This window comes from Poecilia formosa, unplaced genomic scaffold, assembly GCF_000485575.1.
Source record: "Poecilia formosa unplaced genomic scaffold, Poecilia_formosa-5.1.2 Scaffold526, whole genome shotgun sequence".
Lineage (NCBI taxonomy): Eukaryota > Metazoa > Chordata > Actinopteri > Cyprinodontiformes > Poeciliidae > Poecilia > Poecilia formosa.
In genome coordinates, this window is record NW_006800465.1 from 64,134 (window position 1) to 83,682 (window position 19,549).

General features: G+C 38.8%; 1 protein-coding gene and 1 long non-coding RNA gene across 3 annotated transcripts in view; one reads left to right on the forward strand and one right to left on the reverse strand.

The window, feature by feature from the left end:
• Positions 1 to 19,549, forward strand: part of cad (carbamoyl-phosphate synthetase 2, aspartate transcarbamylase, and dihydroorotase) — a 26,978-nt gene continuing 7,429 nt past the window's right edge. Inside the window, exons 1-33 of one of the 2 annotated variants that reach the window (XM_016664903.1) lie at positions 1 to 397; positions 1,792 to 1,931; positions 2,599 to 2,728; positions 2,840 to 2,982; positions 3,721 to 3,862; positions 3,952 to 4,123; positions 4,903 to 5,088; positions 5,174 to 5,283; positions 5,818 to 5,960; positions 6,715 to 6,846; positions 6,936 to 7,169; positions 8,015 to 8,236; positions 8,316 to 8,504; positions 8,670 to 8,794; positions 8,904 to 9,037; positions 10,119 to 10,231; positions 10,550 to 10,714; positions 10,795 to 10,880; positions 10,960 to 11,206; positions 11,885 to 11,983; positions 12,055 to 12,279; positions 12,354 to 12,536; positions 12,876 to 13,094; positions 13,371 to 13,538; positions 13,621 to 13,803; positions 14,001 to 14,105; positions 15,174 to 15,419; positions 15,503 to 15,584; positions 16,487 to 16,653; positions 16,780 to 16,944; positions 17,831 to 17,962; positions 18,043 to 18,244; positions 18,653 to 18,843. In XM_016664903.1, coding sequence (XP_016520389.1) covers positions 307 to 397; positions 1,792 to 1,931; positions 2,599 to 2,728; positions 2,840 to 2,982; positions 3,721 to 3,862; positions 3,952 to 4,123; positions 4,903 to 5,088; positions 5,174 to 5,283; positions 5,818 to 5,960; positions 6,715 to 6,846; positions 6,936 to 7,169; positions 8,015 to 8,236; positions 8,316 to 8,504; positions 8,670 to 8,794; positions 8,904 to 9,037; positions 10,119 to 10,231; positions 10,550 to 10,714; positions 10,795 to 10,880; positions 10,960 to 11,206; positions 11,885 to 11,983; positions 12,055 to 12,279; positions 12,354 to 12,536; positions 12,876 to 13,094; positions 13,371 to 13,538; positions 13,621 to 13,803; positions 14,001 to 14,105; positions 15,174 to 15,419; positions 15,503 to 15,584; positions 16,487 to 16,653; positions 16,780 to 16,944; positions 17,831 to 17,962; positions 18,043 to 18,244; positions 18,653 to 18,843 — 5,271 coding nt within the window. In that variant the 5' untranslated portion in view covers positions 1 to 306. The remainder of the gene's footprint in view (positions 398 to 1,791; positions 1,932 to 2,598; positions 2,729 to 2,839; positions 2,983 to 3,720; positions 3,863 to 3,951; positions 4,124 to 4,902; positions 5,089 to 5,173; positions 5,284 to 5,817; positions 5,961 to 6,714; positions 6,847 to 6,935; positions 7,170 to 8,014; positions 8,237 to 8,315; positions 8,505 to 8,669; positions 8,795 to 8,903; positions 9,038 to 10,118; positions 10,232 to 10,549; positions 10,715 to 10,794; positions 10,881 to 10,959; positions 11,207 to 11,884; positions 11,984 to 12,054; positions 12,280 to 12,353; positions 12,537 to 12,875; positions 13,095 to 13,370; positions 13,539 to 13,620; positions 13,804 to 14,000; positions 14,106 to 15,173; positions 15,420 to 15,502; positions 15,585 to 16,486; positions 16,654 to 16,779; positions 16,945 to 17,830; positions 17,963 to 18,042; positions 18,245 to 18,652; positions 18,844 to 19,549) is intronic. The other variant, XM_007540232.2, reaches the window with a different exon arrangement.
• LOC107834123 (uncharacterized) overlaps positions 18,325 to 19,549 on the reverse strand; it is a 24,805-nt gene continuing 23,580 nt past the window's right edge. The window contains exon 3 of the long non-coding RNA XR_001659908.1: positions 18,325 to 18,336. This is a non-coding gene — a long non-coding RNA (uncharacterized LOC107834123). The remainder of the gene's footprint in view (positions 18,337 to 19,549) is intronic.

Below are 19,549 nucleotides of genomic sequence, written 5' to 3' on the forward strand. Positions count from 1 at the left end.
CATTCGGCTATTCACCGCGGGCCGACTTCCACGCTGCTGGCGGCGCGTGTGGAACACTTTTCTAGCATCTCTCTTGCTCGTTTAACCGCCAAACTCTTCAATTTCGCTTTCTTTCACCTTTGTTTTCATTTAATTGACGCAACATACACTACCGCTTCTAGCTAATCCTTTTTAACTCTTAAAGCTCGTCTTTATCTCTATTTTATTCATCCTGTGCATCTCGCGCGCTGTGTGGCGCAAGGTTCACGTGGGGACCGTTCTTTAAACGGCAAGCCTGTGTTAGCTTTAGCTTTTTGATAGGAAAAAATGGCAACTTTAGCTACTTTGATTCTGGAAGATGGAGAAAGATTTAGGGGTCGACTTTTTGGTGCGAATGTGTCTGTTTCGGGAGAAGTTGGTAAGTAATATGAAAATGTTAGCTATATTTAATGTATATTAACTTCCTTGTCTGTATTAAATATATTGGATATCTCGCTACCTTCAGACTGACCCCTTTTTTTTTTGTACCCTGATCTCTGAATTTGGAGTCACAGATCACAGTTGTTTAGTACCAGACTCTGCTAACTTGTCCTTTATCTACACTGTAGATACAGCGTAGTTGTGTGGCCGGATTCCATTCATCCGGTCAATATAAGCTGAAATTCTTCCCAAACATGCCATTTCTTGTCAGCTCGTAAAATAAATTACTTCCAAAGACCCAAGTTCTAAACTTCAGTGAAAACTGATGAGCAAGTTAGCAAGTGTTGATTGCCAAAATGTGCCACAGTGCAACCAGCTTGACAAATATTTCAGGTTTTCAGTTATTTAATTAGGTCATTAGATTGTATTCAACTCCACACTCAAGTTTTAACTTGATTATCAATGAGATCAAGAATCCTTGTATAGATAAGTATTATCAGTTTTGAATCATTGTAGCTAGAATGCCATCCTAGTTGCACAAAGGAGCATTATCACAGATTCTTCCTCCAAGCAGCAGTAAGATTTTCTAACCATCACTTCTTAGAACAGACTTATATCTTTTTAAATTGTTTGTAAAGCCTGTTATTTTAAAAGTAACAGGCTTGTAAAGAGCCTGTTACTGTTTTCTTTGCACAAATATGGACAACTTATACTTTTCTTAAATGACCTTTCTTGCACTTTTCTTTGGACCCGAGTATGTTCGTTTGTTTTCAATTTCAATTAGTTTTGCTTAGATTTTCTAAAATAAAAATCTATATTTAACAGTAGAGGTGAGCATTTACTGTATTGTTCATGATTTATTGTGATAAATTTCTTATAAGTATTTTGATTTGCTATTGTCACAATAAATTCTAATTGATAGATAAAACCACCCAAAACTTTCCATATAGTCAGGATTTGGTTTTACTATTTTCTTAACTGTTTGTTGAATGAAAGTATCAATACATTTGAAAATATGATTAAATACAGTTACTGTGTGCATTTTAGTGATATCAATAACACTTCCTATTGTGACAGGTGTCTTAAAGAAGTACATTTCAAATGTTTTTCCAAGATCAGTGTTTGTGGGGCTATGATTGCTGCACGTGGTAGTAGTTCTTACCACGTTTGTTATTACAATAGAACCACAAAATATATTGTTAAAACTTTAAATCCATTTAGTTAACAACATGACAACACTACTTCTAAAGTCATCAGAAAGCATAAGAAGCATAAAGTCCAGAGAAAAACGTTGCACCATCTTAAAAAATTGGAAAAAAGACATTTTGGATATTAAATAAAAACAGACGAATGTTGTTTTGTGTTGTACTGAGGAATGTTTTGTGTGTTTAGTCTTCCAGACAGGCATGGTGGGTTACCCTGAGGCTCTGACGGACCCTTCCTACCGCTGCCAGCTGCTCACTCTCACTTACCCTCTCATCGGCAACTATGGAGTACCAAACGACACAGAGGGAGAGTTTGGACTTAGCCAGGTAACAACAGTTACTGAAAAATCAGGGTGGGATAAGGTGGACGAAGTGAAATGGAGTTTTAATTTGGAGTTTATTTGCTGTGTATTGATGATTTTGATAATGGCGCTAATCAAAATATAATGTTTGTTTCTGGTTTTCTAAGTTGTTGACACTTTGGTCAAGTGCCTTGTTGCTAAAATGTGATGTACAAATGAACTTCATTGATTAATAGGCTGAAAACACAACGTGAATTTTTGTAATTTTTGCTTTTATGTAGGACGGGAACTAAAGATTATTTTTGCATTTGATTAAATTGATGATTAATGGCGTCATCAGATTTAAAAAGTATACATTCTACAGATTTTTTAGTTAACCACTCAAGTCTATTTTCTGCAATATTAATAATACATTAAGTAATGTGAATAATCCAACAAACCTCCCCTTTTTAAATAAGAAAATAACCATTTTATTGCCTAAAATGCAATCTGCAGACAAAAATACTTCTAATAACGTGAAAAGTTCAACCCTTTTTGCTGTATTTAACATCAATACAATGTAGAGCCAATTTAATTTTCTTCGATTAATCAGTTAATTGGATTGCAAAAAGCAACAATTAGTTGACAATTATTTCGATGATGGATTAATGGGATAATTTGTTTCAGCCCTGTTTTCATGTTGTTCTCCTCAGTGGTTTGAATCTTCCAAGATTCATGCTGCAGCTCTGATCATCGGAGAGTTGTCTGAGGATCCCAGTCACTGGAGTTCAGTAAAATCACTCGACCAGTGGCTCAAAGAGCATGGCATTCCTGGGTTGCAAGGTCAGGAAAATCTATGTTTAAGCAAATTCTTTCAATATGAAATGCATGTTTTCCTTTTATTCAGCAACACTGCTAAATTGAGGCTTTTAAAGTTGTTTTCCTTCTTTCCAGGTGTTGACACTCGCTGTCTGACTAAAAAGATAAGAGAGAAGGGCACCATGTTGGGGAAATTGGTTGTAGATGGGACTCCAGAGGACAGCGTCCCCTTTGATAACCCTGATCAGAGGAACCTCGTCCAGGAAGTGTCTATGAAGGTAACTCACCCAGAATGTTTATAAAGTTAAAGGTAATTTTATTTATATAGCACATTTTCAGCAACAAGTTAATACAAAGTGCTTTACAGGATTTAAAAGGAAATTCAAACAAAATAACAAACCAAAAGAAGGAGCAAAAGAAGAAAAAGCTAATAATGTTGATCCAAAGTAAATAAACTAGATATTTCTATTCAGGGTTGCTAGATAATATAAGTATCTTCTGGTCTAATTCCTGTTCTGGGTTGGGAGAAAAGGAGTCTAAAAAGTATTTGCTAAGGTAGTTTTTCTGAGTTCCAGAAAAACTAGTTTTACCAGAGATGCCTATAAGTTCAGCAGGAAACCTAGTCACATATATTATTCCAACCCTATGTTTTGATGTTTCTTCTGATTTATTTTCACTCATTTAAACGTGTAGATAAAGAGCACCTGTTGCCAGTTGTGCATAAAGGGCTCAGCACTGCCCCCTATCAGTGTGGCATGGTACTTTCAGACTTACCTTGTTCATTTACGGCTGACCAAGAAGACTAAATATGTGACATTCATTAACTCTATATGGGGCAAACTATTGATTCTGTCATGAATTTTAACAGGATATGCATAAATGAATTGTCATATAACATAAATTATGTGGTTTTTGTTACTCTTTTGTAACATATCTGTCATCTACTCTGCCTGGTATTTTGCTAATCTCCTGATTTTAACTACTGATGACACACTTAATGTAATTTCTGCCTCAAGGAACCAAGAGTGTTCAACCCAAGTGGTAGTTTGCGAATCACGGCAGTCGACTGTGGCATCAAGTACAACCAGATCCGGTGCCTGGCTCAAAGAGGAGCCCGCGTTACTGTCGTACCGTGGGACCATCCGCTGGACGCTAACGGTCAGTACTTCACATTGTAAAGCTGTTCTTGGTTAGATTGGACCGCCAATTGTTTAATGTTGAGGTTTTGGAACATTTCGTTTCCACAGATTTTGATGGTTTGTTCATCAGCAACGGCCCCGGCGACCCCCAGTTCTGCCAGGCCACCATCAGCAACGTGAGGAAGCTGGTCTGTGTGGATCAGCCAAAGCCTGTTTTTGGGATCTGCCTCGGACATCAGCTGCTCTCCTTGGTGATTGGAGCAAAAACCTACAAGATGAAGTGAGTTTTCTCTTTTAAAGAAAAGAGCAAGTAGAGCGTTATTCAAATTATAACGCTCTACTAAACTCTGAAGAAAAGATCAGTGCTGTTGGAAAGATAACAGCTTTACGTCTCAGTCACACCAGATTAAATTATGAGCCTTCAGATAAAGTAACCTGATTTTCCCAGAATCCTCCAGCTTTGGTGCTTTCACTCTTTAAGCTGTGAAAAGCAGATTCTGCTGTCCTCAGCAGTTTGGTGTCTCCTGAATGAGCTCTGGAGATTTGGACTGGTCAGAAGCTGCAACATAAACCCAGCGACCCTGAGCCTCAAAGGCCCAGCGAGCGGAGATTAGACAGCCTGTCAGGCAGCTTTTATCAGGACGGTGAACGTTCCCACTGCTCAGAGGAATGTTGCTTAACTCCTCACAGTTTGTTTGGACTCATTGTTACAAACTACAGCTATGCAGATGTTTTCTTCCCTGTTTTTAACCATTTGATTAACTTTTCTTTTTCTGAAATGAGAGTTTAAAGGGGTTCAAAATGATAGAAAAACTGTAAATTATTTTCTCAAGGTAGAAATTCAAATTAATAATAAAATAAGGAATAAAAAAGATTAAAACTAATATTGCCAATACCTCTTACACTTCTGCTGTTACTACCAGTAATAATATTAATAAAATACTGAACTTGAAAGGCTTCTTATGGTTCACAAGTGAACTCTATAAATGGTACATTTTGGTTGTCATATTTTTTGAATAAAAAACGTCTTTTTGTAACTTTTCCTGTTTATAATCTCAGGTATGGTAACCGTGGCCACAACCAGCCGTGCCTCCATAACGGAACCAACCGCTGCTTCATCACCAGCCAGAACCACGGCTTCGCTGTCGACCCCGACACCCTGCCCAACGACTGGGACGTTCTGTTCACCAACGCCAACGACCACACCAGCGAGGGCATCGTGCACAACTCCAAACCTTTATTCAGGTAAATGTTTGACCCAAAAACCCAACTGAAGACTCACAGCAGAGACTTCATGTGAATGAAAACAGAAAATGTTCTCATCTCCCAGCGTTCAGTTCCACCCCGAGCACATGGCCGGGCCCACAGATCTGGTCAGCTTGTTTGATGTTTTTCTGGACACAGTCAAAGACTTCAAAGAGGGCAGCGCAGGAAAATCTGGTATTTACATTCTCCCTGCATTATAAAGTCTAATTTATGCAACATTAAACAGATTAGAGATTTAAAAGGGCAGATACTTGATTTTTACTATTTTATTTCAATTATGTAAAAGCAAATAAGACTGAAATGATTAATCGGATTAATTGCAATTAATTATGATAAGTCCTCAGCTAATTTAGTAATCGATTATCATTAACTGGAGAATGGACTCAAAAAAATGGCAACTTCGTGAGAAAAATATATTCAGTAATTAAGTCACAACTGTACAAAAACCTTTGGAAATGTATTTTAGCCAAGACTCCTCAAGTTGCCTAATTTTAGCTTCAAATTCACTAAAAGGAATGCTATTTAATTGCATATTAGGCAATAAAATGTTTATTACTATTATTATATAATGTAATTATTTACATTTAATTATTTAAAATGTCTTGCATGAAAAATCTGTTGAATGTGACTGTTTTGTTTTATCCGATTAAATTAATTACTGAAATAATCGTTAGTTGCACCCTCATAATTGATGTGTTTTGTTTCCAGTGAAGCAGCGTTTGATGGACCACCTCACATACTCTGGTGCCCCAAAGCCCGATGAGGTCGTCAGGGCCAAGAAAGTCCTCATCCTGGGTTCTGGGGGTCTCTCCATCGGACAAGCCGGAGAGTTCGACTACTCGGGATCTCAGGTCCGACATTAAAGAACTGTCACCTTTAAGATTATTATAATACATCCAAATAAATGTATGTTTACTTTTTACATTCTGAGTGCCTTAAATCCTTGAAAATGCTTGAATTTTGATTAGGTGTTTTTCAAGGCACACTTTAGGAATAAAGTGCAATCTAATGTTTGATTAAAAGCCTAGATTTGTAAAACGGTATTTACATTCAAAACCACGTATTTTCACACACAAAATAAAAAGAGAGACATATTTTTCAGTCTGAAGTTAAACTGACTGTACAAATTTTTTTCCCCTCATTTTCATTGTATATTGTGTTGAAGTAATTTGAGCAGGAATGTTATTTACCCACAATTTGCTTGGATTGTTTCAATGTAATGAATATTTACTATTTCTAATGACTCAATGATTTATTGATTGTCTTATATTTTGTAAGTTGAACAAAGTTATTGAAATTGGGAGATTATTTTGTTAGAACTTTGTGTGAGACAGAGAAATTTCATATGTAAAATTGTTCTATATTTTAGTGCAGAATGTAGAATACAGCCACAAAAATATAAATAAGGTCATAAAATAATGAATTGAAACTTTTTCTTTTTTAGTTTGTATTGTATTTTTTCTCTCATGCTGGAAGAATTTGAAAACTTAGCCTGAAAATGCTTGAAAAGTGCTTGAATTTTACTGTGGGAAAAATTTACTAACCCTGTAAATTTAAGTATTTATGCCCATTTCTCATGCTAACTTACTCTGTTTTCCTTTGCAGGCTATAAAGGCTCTGAAGGAGGAGAACATCCAGACTGTGTTGATCAACCCCAACATTGCCACTGTGCAGACATCCAAAGGTCTCGCTGACAAAGTTTACTTCCTGCCAATCACACCAGATTACGTCACTCAGGTGTGGATTCATCGTTTCCCTTCGATAAACCAAATAATCATGTAATTATAGAGAAAGCAGCGATGTTACACGCTGTGTCCCGTCTCCAGGTGATAAAGAACGAGCGTCCGGACGGCGTCCTGCTGACGTTCGGCGGTCAGACCGCGCTGAACTGCGGCGTGGAGCTGACCAAGATGGGCGTCCTGGAGAAGTACAAAGTGAGGGTTCTGGGAACGCCGGTCGCCTCCATCGAGATGACGGAGGACAGGAAGATCTTTGTGGAGAAAATGGAGGAGATCAATGAGCATGTTGCTCCCAGTGAGGCGGCTCTTTCAGTAGAGCAGGTGAGATAAAAATGTAACTTTGTTTCACGTTAATGTCAGTGTACCTCACAGTTTTTCCAGACTAAATTTAATATCCCATCATCTAAAAGTTGTTTCCATATCTGTTGCTCCATTATTCATCAATCCAAACACTCATTCATATTTTCCTTTCTCAATTTAACATTAATCCACTCTTTCCATTTCTGTTTATGCAGATTCTACATTTAGAAACTGATCTATATATAAATGTCACATTTAAACTTAATTTATACTTAAAATGTGCGAAAAACAACTAAAAAACTGCAAAAACAAGAATCTGGAGATTTTTTTGGTTTTTTAAATGAGATGACTGTGTAATTGTGTTTGGGGTTTGATGATAAATCAATTTGATCAGATGTTTGGTTTTTGAAAATGACATTTTTTTAAAATCTGCTGTTTATTTGGACTTTGAATTCAGGACAATTCTACGACAGAATATTAGGGCCAAGCTAAGTTTTTTATTTTTGTTTTTATCTTAAAGTTGATTGACGTGGTGACTTCAGATCTTGGTAGCTTTTTTCTGATTAAAACATTTATTTTTTTCTCATAATTTTTAAATGTTTTTTTTTCTGGTAAAGTTGCATCTTAGTCTGCTAATATTATGACTATCCTCATAATTAAACAGCTTTGCTCTAATTCTCTGCCTTACAAGGGATGATAGCCACTTTTTGAAAATAACCCTTTATTTCTGTCATTTGTAATTTCAATTTTAGAAAATAAACTAACACAAAAAGCTTATTAAAGTCATGTCTGGAACGGAAATAACCTGAGATTTTATTTTAAAGCTATATTGTCCAGCCCCAAGTCACTTTGAATTTTCCTTCTAGGCGATTGCTGCTGCAGAGCGCCTGGGATTCCCCGTCCTGGTCCGCTCTGCGTTCGCACTCGGCGGTCTGGGCTCTGGATTCGCCAACAACAGAGAAGAGCTCATCTCCTTGGTGATGTCAGCCTTTGCTCACACCTCTCAGGTTCTTGTAGACAAATCCCTCAAAGGATGGAAGGAGATCGAGTACGAGGTGGTCCGAGACGCCTACGACAACTGCATCACTGTGAGTACCTCGTGTCAGATTTATTCTACCTGGAAGACCTTTTTTTTTACTTTAACTTTCCCTTCCTGCTGCTGTTCAGGTGTGCAACATGGAGAACATCGACCCGCTGGGCATCCATACAGGGGAATCCATCGTTGTGGCTCCCAGTCAGACACTAAACGACCACGAGTACAACATGCTGAGAAACACTGCCATCAAAGTGATCCGTCACCTGGGCATCGTGGGAGAGTGCAACATCCAGTATGCTCTGAACCCTGAATCTGATCAGGTACACCACAAGATGTAAACACAAGATGTTTATAAAAAAAAAAAACTCTGGTTTTTAAGAAAATGGCTGCTTGTCAATAGGATCAATCAGCTTTATATTAGCTCATTAAGGGCATCTCTACCTGTAAACTGTGCATTGCTGTAATCCTTAATACTCTCTCTGCAGTACTACATCATAGAGGTGAACGCTCGCCTGTCGCGGAGCTCTGCTCTGGCCAGTAAGGCAACTGGTTACCCTTTGGCATATGTAGCAGCTAAACTGGGCCTGGGAATACCGCTGCCCCAACTCAAGTATGTATATCAACCAACAAATCCTCTAATTTCACAGCTTACATTTAAAATGTAATCTTCTTCTTGATATATTGCTGCTTCTGATGTGATTTTTTGCTTCATCTTTTAGAAATTCGGTCACCAACTCAACCACAGCAAACTTTGAGCCGAGTTTGGACTACTGTGTGGTGAAGGTGCCTCGATGGGATCTCAGCAAATTCCTGAGGGTTTCCACCAAGATCGGCAGTTCAATGAAGAGCGTTGGTAAGAGAGTATAAGTATATAAGTTTTCAATGTTTTCCTCAGTAATTTTAACGGCAAAATTTACCCTTTGCTTATTTTTCTACTTCCATTTGGATTTCTGCTGCTTCTAGAAACAATCCAAGTGCTAAAAAAATATCCAGCAGTTTTACAGCAATAAGTTTCATGTCTTTTATAGTTATAATTGACTTAATTAATCACAAGTTCAAAAACCTCACAATTTATTAAGTCAAAATTGCCAGGCAGTGCCACATTACCTGGCAACCCAAGCAGAGATGGTCAGTTGGTTTTACCGCTGAATACAATGGCTGCTGGAAAATACAAGTGTTTTGTTGCTGACGTACCATCCAGAAACTGCTTGCTCCATTCTGGTTGGTTGTGCAGGAGGCTCCACTGCTGCTTTTTAAAGATGTACTGTTGTATAATTGTGCATATGTTTGCAACCATTTTCATGTACGAGTGTAAACCTTGAGTTAGAAGGCGTTGTCAGTGATATTTTAGTCAGAAATCAACTCATTCCGAGGAAAATCTCATCTAAAAATTATTTTGCGTTTTTTTTTTAAAAAAGAAAAAAGTAATGAACATGTTTTGCATCCTGACTTGAAGTACTTTTCTTCACTTGCAGAGATCTGTTTCGTAAGTTTATGTTATTGTTCTCTCAGTTTTCCAGATCTGTTGTGTGGAAAAAAAGTTATTTGGATTTTCAGACTATTTTCCATCCCATATCTGACAGTCATCCATCTGCTTGTTTCACCCTCCGTCTTCTTGTTTGCCCATCAGTCCTTTCATGCATCTGTCTGCCCATTCATCCATATTCCTGTTTGTTCACCCGTCTGTTTATCTATCCATCCGTTCTTCCCCCCCATTTGTGTTTGCAGATTCCAAATTTAAACCCCTTGCACTGCAAATATGCTGTAACTTCACAGTATTTGCGTATTTATATTTTAAAGAAGACAAAAAAGAAACAAATTTTCATAGAATCCTTTTTTTGTCTTATTTAAACTCGGATAGCTGCAGGCATTTTTGTCCAGTCATATTCTTTTCAGTGAGTTTGAAGTTTATTTTAATTTTATTTTCTCCACAGGGGAGGTGATGGCCATCGGCCGCAGCTTTGAGGAGGCCTTTCAGAAAGCTCTCAGGATGGTGGATGAGAACTGTGTCGGCTTTGACCACACCATCAAACCCGTCTCTGAGAAGGTTTGTGAATCCTGCCTGGATTTCCTCACAGACTCTTACCAACCTTTTTTAAATGAATAGATGATTGAAATAATTGTCAACTAATTTAGTAATTGACCAATTAACTGGAGTATGCACACTCAAAAAAATGTAATTTGCTAAAAGAACGGCATATTCAAAGCACTAATTAAGACAAAACTATGCAAAAATATATACATTTTGCTTTTAAGATAAAAAAAAAGGAAATATACTAATCCTTTTGGGATAAATGAATTAATTTTGAGTTGAGCGTATTTATTTGAGTCAGGTCGTATCTTTCCGTCCCTCTCCTTTCTGCAGGAGCTGCAGACTCCCACCGATAAGCGAATCTTTGTTTTGGCGTCTGCGTTCAAAGCCGGCTACTCAGTGGATCAGCTGTATGAGCTCACAAAGATCGACCGCTGGTTCCTGCACAAAATGAAAAACATTGCAGATCACGAGCGACTGCTTGAGAAGTACAACCAGGTAAACGGTTGGATCATTATGAGCTTATCTTTAAAATCAGATTGCACTCTGAATTTTCTTCTTCTTCCTTCCAAATCCAGGTGGAGAGCACCATACCTCTAGAGGTGATGCGTAAGGCGAAGCAGCTGGGCTTCTCGGACAAGCAGATCGCGTTGGCTATACAGAGGTGGGCAGGAATCAAGCCTTGGATCCAATTTGATCGTTGTGTTTCTGTTTTTCTTTAAATCAGTTTTTCCTTCCTGTAGTACGGAGCTTGCGGTTAGAAAGTTGCGTCACGATTACTCCATCCTGCCGGTGGTGAAGCAGATCGACACGGTTGCGGCCGAGTGGCCGGCGCACACAAACTACCTCTACCTGACCTACCACGGCACTGAGAACGACCTGAGCTTCAACGAGCCGCACGTCATGGTCATAGGCTCGGGCGTTTACCGCATCGGCAGCAGCGTGGAGTTTGACTGGTGCGCCGTCGGCTGCATCACGGAGCTCCGCAAGGTACGGTCACTGGAAATGGTCGAAATATGGTGCAGTTTTTAAAAGAACGGCCTCATAGTAAGGCTGAGAGATCGGATGAATTTATTGACAGTCAGCAATAAGCTGAGCAAGAGGCGTGTGATATTAAAAAGATAACAGTCAACAACAACATCCCAGACGATACTGCACTTTTTTTTTTATTTTTTTTATTGGATTTGACCAAACAAATACATAACTTCAAAACACTTTTTATCTTTATTTATTTTTCTCTGTGAAATAGTTGCGTGGGCAAGCAAACAGGAATTGGCTTTTCCCCAGTTTAATTGTGGTTTAGATCTGTAAAACTTTTTCTACTTTACGGATTTGTTGTTTCATCTGAGACAAATTCAAAATTAAACTAAAATTAAAAAGTCTGCAGCGACTGTATGTGTAATGCTCTCGCAAGTTTGTCATGTTTGAGTCCTTTGCTGAAATCGTACAAACCACTTTGACTTTAAACAAGACGAGAGACAAACTGCATGATATTACCAAAGTTATATCAGTTACTTTGCCCAACCTTATTTCAGAATTTCAGTTTTTCTTAACCCGAGCAGCTTTATAATTATTTTCATCCTCAGAGATGCAAGAGAATTTCCCAACAGGTAGTTTAAAAACAAATTCAACTGAATTCAAGTTATTAAGTTGTGAACTTATTTACAGATGGGCTATAAAACCATCATGGTGAACTACAACCCTGAGACGGTCAGTACGGACTACGACATGTGTGACCGACTTTACTTTGATGAAATCTCCTTTGAGGTGAGTCGCCTGTTGAAGCAGATCTCTAAAAGAAACTCTGAGATATTAGGAAGTTTTTTTACTTTGTTTAGGTGGTGATGGATATCTACGAGAGTGAAAACCCAGAGGGGGTCATCCTCTCCATGGGGGGTCAGCTGCCCAACAACATCGCCATGTCGCTGCACCGCCAGCAGTGCCGCATCCTGGGAACGTCACCCGAGTTCATTGACAGCGCAGAGAACAGATTCAAGTTCTCCAGAATGCTGGACACCATCGGGATCAGCCAGCCTCAGTGGAAGGAGCTTTCAGACACAGAGGTACGGCAACCCGGAGGGACGGTCACTTCAGTGCCTTGCTCAGTTTTTTAATTCTTCTTTCTCTCCTCCTGCAGTCTGCTGTGAAGTTTTGTGAGACGGTGGGTTACCCCTGCCTGGTCCGACCCTCCTATGTTCTCAGCGGTGCAGCCATGAACGTGGCGTACAGCGACAGCGACCTTGAGAAATACCTGAGCAGCGCAGTGGCGGTATCCAAAGAACATCCTGTCGTCATCTCTAAATTCATACAGGAAGCAAAGGTGAGTTAAAGCTACAGCTGGGCAATACGGACTTAAAGTTTTATCACATTATTTTACTGTACCATTGTGATAATAAGTTTGAACTGTATCACACTAGCTGTGTTTCCATTGCGCATTTTGACGTTTCAAAAATAAATTGGCTTAATGGAAAAATTAGCAGAATATTGACAAAGTTTGTAATGGAAACACAGAAATTATATCTCCACCAATGCAAATACTGCTCTTGAAAATCCTTCCAACTTATAAATGATAAACTATACGATAATTACACACTAGTAGAAAACATTGCCTCAGGTTACGGCAATGAAATTCTTTTTTTTTTTTTTTGGTGTTTACCAGGAGATAGATGTGGACGCCGTTGCCTGTGACGGGGTCGTGACGGCCATTGCGATTTCTGAACACGTGGAAAACGCCGGTGTGCACTCTGGCGATGCCACCCTGGTGACGCCTCCGCAGGATCTCAACCAGAAAACCATCGAAAGGATCATGATGATCGTTCACGCCATCGGCCAGGAGCTGCAGGTCACCGGACCTTTTAACCTGCAGCTGATCGCCAAGGTGAGCCAGATTTGGGCTTCAAATCCATTGAGCTTTAAATTTGTGGCCTTTGACAAATGAATTGATATTATTAGCTCTTATAAGTACTTAAGAAAATTATTCAGCTTATATTAAAGGAATTGAATAACTTTGGCTTATGCGGTACAATTCATACCAATAACTGGACACAATATTTAATAATTTCAGTGTTTTTTTTATTTTGAGTATACTACCATTGATTACTTTAATCATACAGCATAGTTTATTTATCAATGTTAACTCTTCCCTTCTCTAAAGGACGACCTGCTGAAGGTGATCGAATGCAATGTCCGAATTTCCCGCTCTTTCCCTTTCGTATCAAAGACGCTGGGAGTGGATCTTGTTGCCCTGGCAACTCAAGTCATCATGGGAGTCGAGGTAGAGCCAGTCGGTCTAATGCGTGGAAAAGGGATTGTGGGAGTTAAGGTAAATAATCCGACTCAAACCCGACATGCTTCTCCTCTCCTTCATCTGTTAAAACGATAACAGTGTGTCTTTCATCCTCCAGGTTCCCCAGTTCTCCTTCTCTCGCCTCGCCGGGGCCGATGTGGTGCTCGGGGTGGAGATGACCAGTACTGGGGAAGTGGCCTGCTTCGGGGAGAACAGATACGAGGCGTACCTCAAAGCCATGCTCTCCACCGGATTCAAGATCCCCAAGAAGAACATCCTGCTCTCCATCGGCAGCTACAAGGTTTTTAACGTGCTTTGAGTTTAACAAATGTTTTTGTGACAACTGAACCATTATGTGAACAAACCTGTCATATAAAGCTGTAAATAAAGCTAAAATAAAATGCTTTACCAGTAATAGAATAGCTTAGTGTTGGAGTTAAGACTGGAGCGGTGTGAGATTGACTTCCTTTTACTGATTCTTGAATTGTGTGGCGTCAGAACAAGAGCGAGCTGCTGCCCACTGTGAAGGCTCTGGAGTCTCTGGGTTACGACCTGTACGCCAGTCTGGGAACTGCCGACTTCTACACAGAGCATGGAGTCAAGGTAGGACTCACAAACTCCGTTTTTCTTCAATACAACAGCTGAAGGAGTTAAAATACAGTTTATGAAGTAAAATTTGTATGTCAGCAATTTGTAGAGTCTAAAACTGAGATTTAAAATACAACACTGCAGATATAAGTATGAATCAGCAGGTGGCAGTGTTGCACTGTTAATGAATAGGAAATTTTTCATGTGTTGATGCATATGATGAAGTGATTAATTGATTAGTGAAATTATCAATTAATTAACTGGATATTCAAACTCTAAAAAGGGCATTTACTAAAAGAACAACTCACTGATAACGGCAATTAAACCAAAACTTTAAAAAATATATATACAGATTTCTCTGAATGATTAATTGTCCCTGACATTATTCCGATAAATAATATTATTTTGAGAACATTTTCAAGTAATATGATTGTAATGGCATAGTAATACAAAGACACATTCTCAGAGATCAATAAATTTAAACTCTAATCAACGTTTAACACTGGGACTGGAAGACAATTTAAATACTCAAAATAAATAAAACAGAAACAACAAATAAAATGAACTGTGAAGCTTCTGTAAACAAAAATGTCCTTCAACAAAGGGGCTAGTTGGTAAGAAGAGAGAAAAGAGAAAACTGATGGAAATTATTGAGCTTGTTTTAATTTATTGTGATTTATTGCCTATTGCAACAAGCCTACTTCTGCCCTGAAGTTCTCAACTTGCAGTTTTAGCTTCGCCAGATAAAAAAAAATCTATTAACTTTTTCTTTCCTCTCATAATCCAAAAAAAATCAACGACAAATATATTTTTAGCTGCAGATGCATCCTTTGCTACAAATGATCAGGCGTTTACCAAAGTAATGTTATATTATTGCATTTTAGGCAATAAACATTTATTTTCTTATTTAAAAAAGAAAGCTAATTATTTTGCGCTTGTATTTTTCTAATGTATAAAAAGACTTCAGTGATTAAATGAAAAATCAGAAGAATGTGCCAGTATTTTTTTTTATCCAGTTAATTATCAGAATATTTGTTTATTAGACTAACGGTCAGTCTGTGTGACCTCGCTCCTCCTCTCCAGGTGACTGCGGTGGACTGGCCATTTGAGGAAGATGAGAGCGAAGGCCCCACCAAAGAGAGGCAGCGCAGCATCATGAACTACCTGGAGGAGAACCACTTCGAACTGGTCATCAACCTCTCCATGAGGAACAGCGGCGGCCGGCGCCTGTCCTCCTTCGTCACCAAGGGTTACCGGACCAGGCGGATGGCCGTGGACTACTCTGTCCCGCTCATCATTGACATCAAATGCACCAAGCTCTTTGTTCAGGTAACCTGGCACGTTTCCAGGTGAGGCTTGTAAAACCTGCTGGGCAGGATCTAAAAATATTCACGTGACGGATTTGTTTGCAGGCACTGCGTCAGATCGGTCGATCGCCGCCTGTGAAAACTCACATCGACTGCATGACTTCCCAAACACTCGTCCGTCTGCCTGGTGAGCTTCTGCTGAATACCCTCAGATTCTCTGCAGCGTGAATATAAAAAGTGTTGAATATTTTTGTTTTGTTCTGTCTTTGCTGATTTAAATGGACTGTCCATACATTTATTTTATTATCTCCTTTTATATTCAATCCATTACACTTTCACTTTCTGTTGTGTTTTGTATAAAGTGGAGCTTCAATGTTTTGGTCTGTATCTCCACATTTTGACCTTCGTACTGAGGTGTGTCTGAGAGCAACCTGTCTCTTTAAATGCAACTGAGGCACTTCCAGTGAAGGAGAAATACTAAACACTGTTGGCCTGTCGCCCAACAATAAGCAATAAATCTATGAATCCTATGATTAATTAAAAATAACTCAATAATTTCCATTTGAAAGATTTATTGTTTTTCTCTTTTTACCAAAAACTGGATGATAAAAGTCTTCAGTCTGGTTCTTTGGTCTCTTTTTCTCTTTTCTTTGGTCCCTTTTTAAAATATATTTTTGTTTCCAGGAACTTAATTCATTTATTTTGGTGTTTTTGTTGTTTTATTTATTTTGAATATTTAACATTTCTTCCAGTTCCAGTGTTATTTTTTTTTTAGAATTTAAAGATTGTTGATCTTTGAGAATGTGTCCTTGAATTATTTTGCCATTTCCAATATTTTACTTGAAAATGGTATCAAAATAATATTATTATTGTTTATCCCAATAACTTCTGGGCACTATACTTAAGTTAAAGTACAAATAAACAGACAGATTTTCCAAATGTTACATCTTATAAACAGCAAATACAATTAATTGATAAAATTGATTTAAAGCCCAGCTCTAATATAAATACATTTTCTGTAGAAATTATTTTCTTACCTGTTAACCTATTAATGCAGCATAAAATGACCAGTTTGCTGTTGATCTCCAGGTCTAATCGATGTACATGTTCACCTCCGGGAACCCGGCGCCACCCATAAGGAGGATTTCTCCTCCGGCACGGCCGCCGCTCTAGCAGGAGGCGTCACTCTGGTGTGTGCCATGCCCAACACGTCGCCTGCCATCACAGACGCCAGCACTCTGGCGCTGGCACAGAAGGTACGCCTCCAGACAAAAATCATTTGAAGTAGAAATTCTAGATAAACATCTGTAAAAAGTCTTTTGTATAACCAAAACCAGGAGTATTTGACCAGATATGGCGTTGAATGTGTAATGTGTCATCAGCTTGCCAAAGCGGGCTGCCGCTGTGACTACGCCCTGTATGTTGGCGCTGCTGCAGACAACGCTGCCACCCTGCCGTCCGTCGCTGCCCAGACTGCCGGTCTGAAGATGTACCTGAACGACACGTACTCCACCCTCAAGATGGACAACGTCTCTCTGTGGATGGAGGTTGGTTAAATCAAATCACATCATCCAAAAAGTGCAGATGTTTTCACCTCAAAGCTCTGTACCAGTGACTGTTCAAAAAATTAGCTTTTTTATTTTTTCCACATTTTGTACATAGAATTTAAATAAAAGACCATCTTTAAATTTTTATTTTTTATTTATTTTACTTTCTTGCAACACAGTCCCTTAAGGAAAGTATAATTTTAAGAGTAATGCATCTCGAAACTTTATTCGCTTCTTAAAAGAAAATAAAAACATCCACATTTTGGTAAATGAAAACATGAAACCTTAGTTTTAGTTTCCATAACTGCTTCTTTTAAATTTTTTTTTTGAAAAGATGGAAACTATTTACATTTCTTTAATATGTTCCAGTTATTTGCCCAAGTTATTTTAAGTATTTTACAGAAGAATGAAATGATTTTATTAAAATCCTTTAAAGGCACATTTTTTACTTTTCTTTCTTAAAGGGGAAGTATTATGTAAAAAAAAAAATTAGCTTTACATCATGTTATGTTTTCCCCTTATCAAAAACATTTTTCAATCTTCTGCCTCACAGAGCAGCTCTTCCCTGCGACTCCCTCACTCAGCTCCTTCAGACTAGTCAGCAGAAATTAGCAAGTATCTGGTGGAACTGCGCTTCTGCTGAGCTCATTACAGGAGCTACTTATCAGTGAAACACTGGTAAAAGCGATGAAAATGGGTTATTAGAGAAGCCATGTTGTCATGACTTCCTGAAGTCGGAGTTTCTGAAAGAGCATCGTTTTTAAAGAGCCAAAGGCCCAATTTCAAGGCGCTAAGTTATAAAATCAAATTTCTTTCAAGTCATATTTGATAAGCAGCATTTTTATAAGAACTGAAATTAAAATAGTTACTTGATCGTTCTTTGCAGCACTTTGAGAACTGGCCCAAGCAGATGCCCATCGTCGCTCACGCTGAGAAGCAAACTGTTGCTGCCATCCTGATGGTGGCGCAGCTCTACCAGCGTCCCGTCCACATCTGCCATGTGGCCAAAAAGGAGGAGGTAAGTCACCATTCATATCCAGCTGGACGGTGCAGACCTAACATCTATAAATTCGCCATCACCAATGCGTTGTTTTGTAGATCCTGGTCATCCGAGCCGCTAAGCAGAAGGGCATCCAGGTGACGTGTGAGGTGGCCCCCCATCACCTCTTCCTGTGCGAGGAAAACGTGACGGAGATCGGAGAGGGGCGAGCACAGGTCCGACCCATGTTGGGAGCCCGCGAAGACATGGAGGCGCTGTGGGAAAACCTGGACGTTATAGACTGCTTCGCTACAGATCACGGTTAGTGAGCGCCAATTTTAGGCTGTTTCACAAAGAAAATACTTTTTTAAGGGGATCTATTCTGCAAAATTCACATTTTGCACATTTTTATACTTTCATTTTAGTCTCAACTGCTTCTAAAAACCAGGGGTGGGCATTTATTGTATCGTTTACCATTTATTGCAGTTTTATTAATTTTGATTTATTGCTTTTACCATAAATTCCAATCAGTGCTCCTTAAAATCGCTCATAACTATCCATATTGTTGGGATTAGTTTTACAGTTTTCTCCACCGTTAGTTCAATGAGGGTATCAGTAGGTACCAATTAATGAACTAAAGCATATAATGAACATATTTTGGAGAGTCTATAGACCTATTCTAAGGAAGCACAACAGTTCACCTTTAGTTTTATTTCCTTTTGTCGACAGCTCCTCACTCCATAGAGGAGAAGAGCGCTGAGCGTCCTCCTCCCGGTTACCCCGGCCTGGAAACGATGCTGCCGCTCCTGCTGACCGCCGTCAGCGATGGCCGCCTCACTCTAGATGACATCATCAGACGTCTCTATGACAACCCACGCAAGATTTTCAACCTGCCTGTCCAGGAAAACACCTACGTGGAGGTACGTCATTAAAGCTGTGGCTCTTTTCTTTCTTTTACCAAGAATCATGAAGATTCCCTGCCCTGCGACAGACTGGCGACCTGTCCAGGGTGTACCCCGCCTCTCGCCCGGAACGTTAGCTGGAGATAGGCACCAGCACCCCTCCCGACCCCACTGAGGGACAAGGGTGTTCAGAAAATGGATGGATGGATGGATGAAGATTCCCATAGGAACTGTAAAAACAGGAGAATTACATGTATTAAAGAAATGGTGTGACAAAAATAATAATAAACTAAACTGTGGCAAGCTAAAATTTTAATATGCAGTAACAAGATAATGTAAAAGATATGTTGCTCATGATAAATTGTATTGAAATAGATTAAGTGTTTGAAATCTGATTATTTTTTTGTGGGGTTATGCTCGACTACAAATAGCATTGGACTGCTAATGTTAATAATGTAAAAGCTTAAAAAGTCAAACACCATTGTAACATTGAATAAAATAAAAAGATTTTCTAATAAAAGAAAAATCACTTTATAAATTGTACTGTTACAGGAATTACTGTGAGGAGATCTGGGGAAACATAAAACCAACAAAACCTGTCTACACACATCAGGAGAAAGCTGTCCACATTATAACTTAATCAGAGTTTCATCCAACTAATTAAATATTTCTAACAATTATAAACTGTATGCCTTTGTAGAGCTCAGGAGTGCATTTACATATT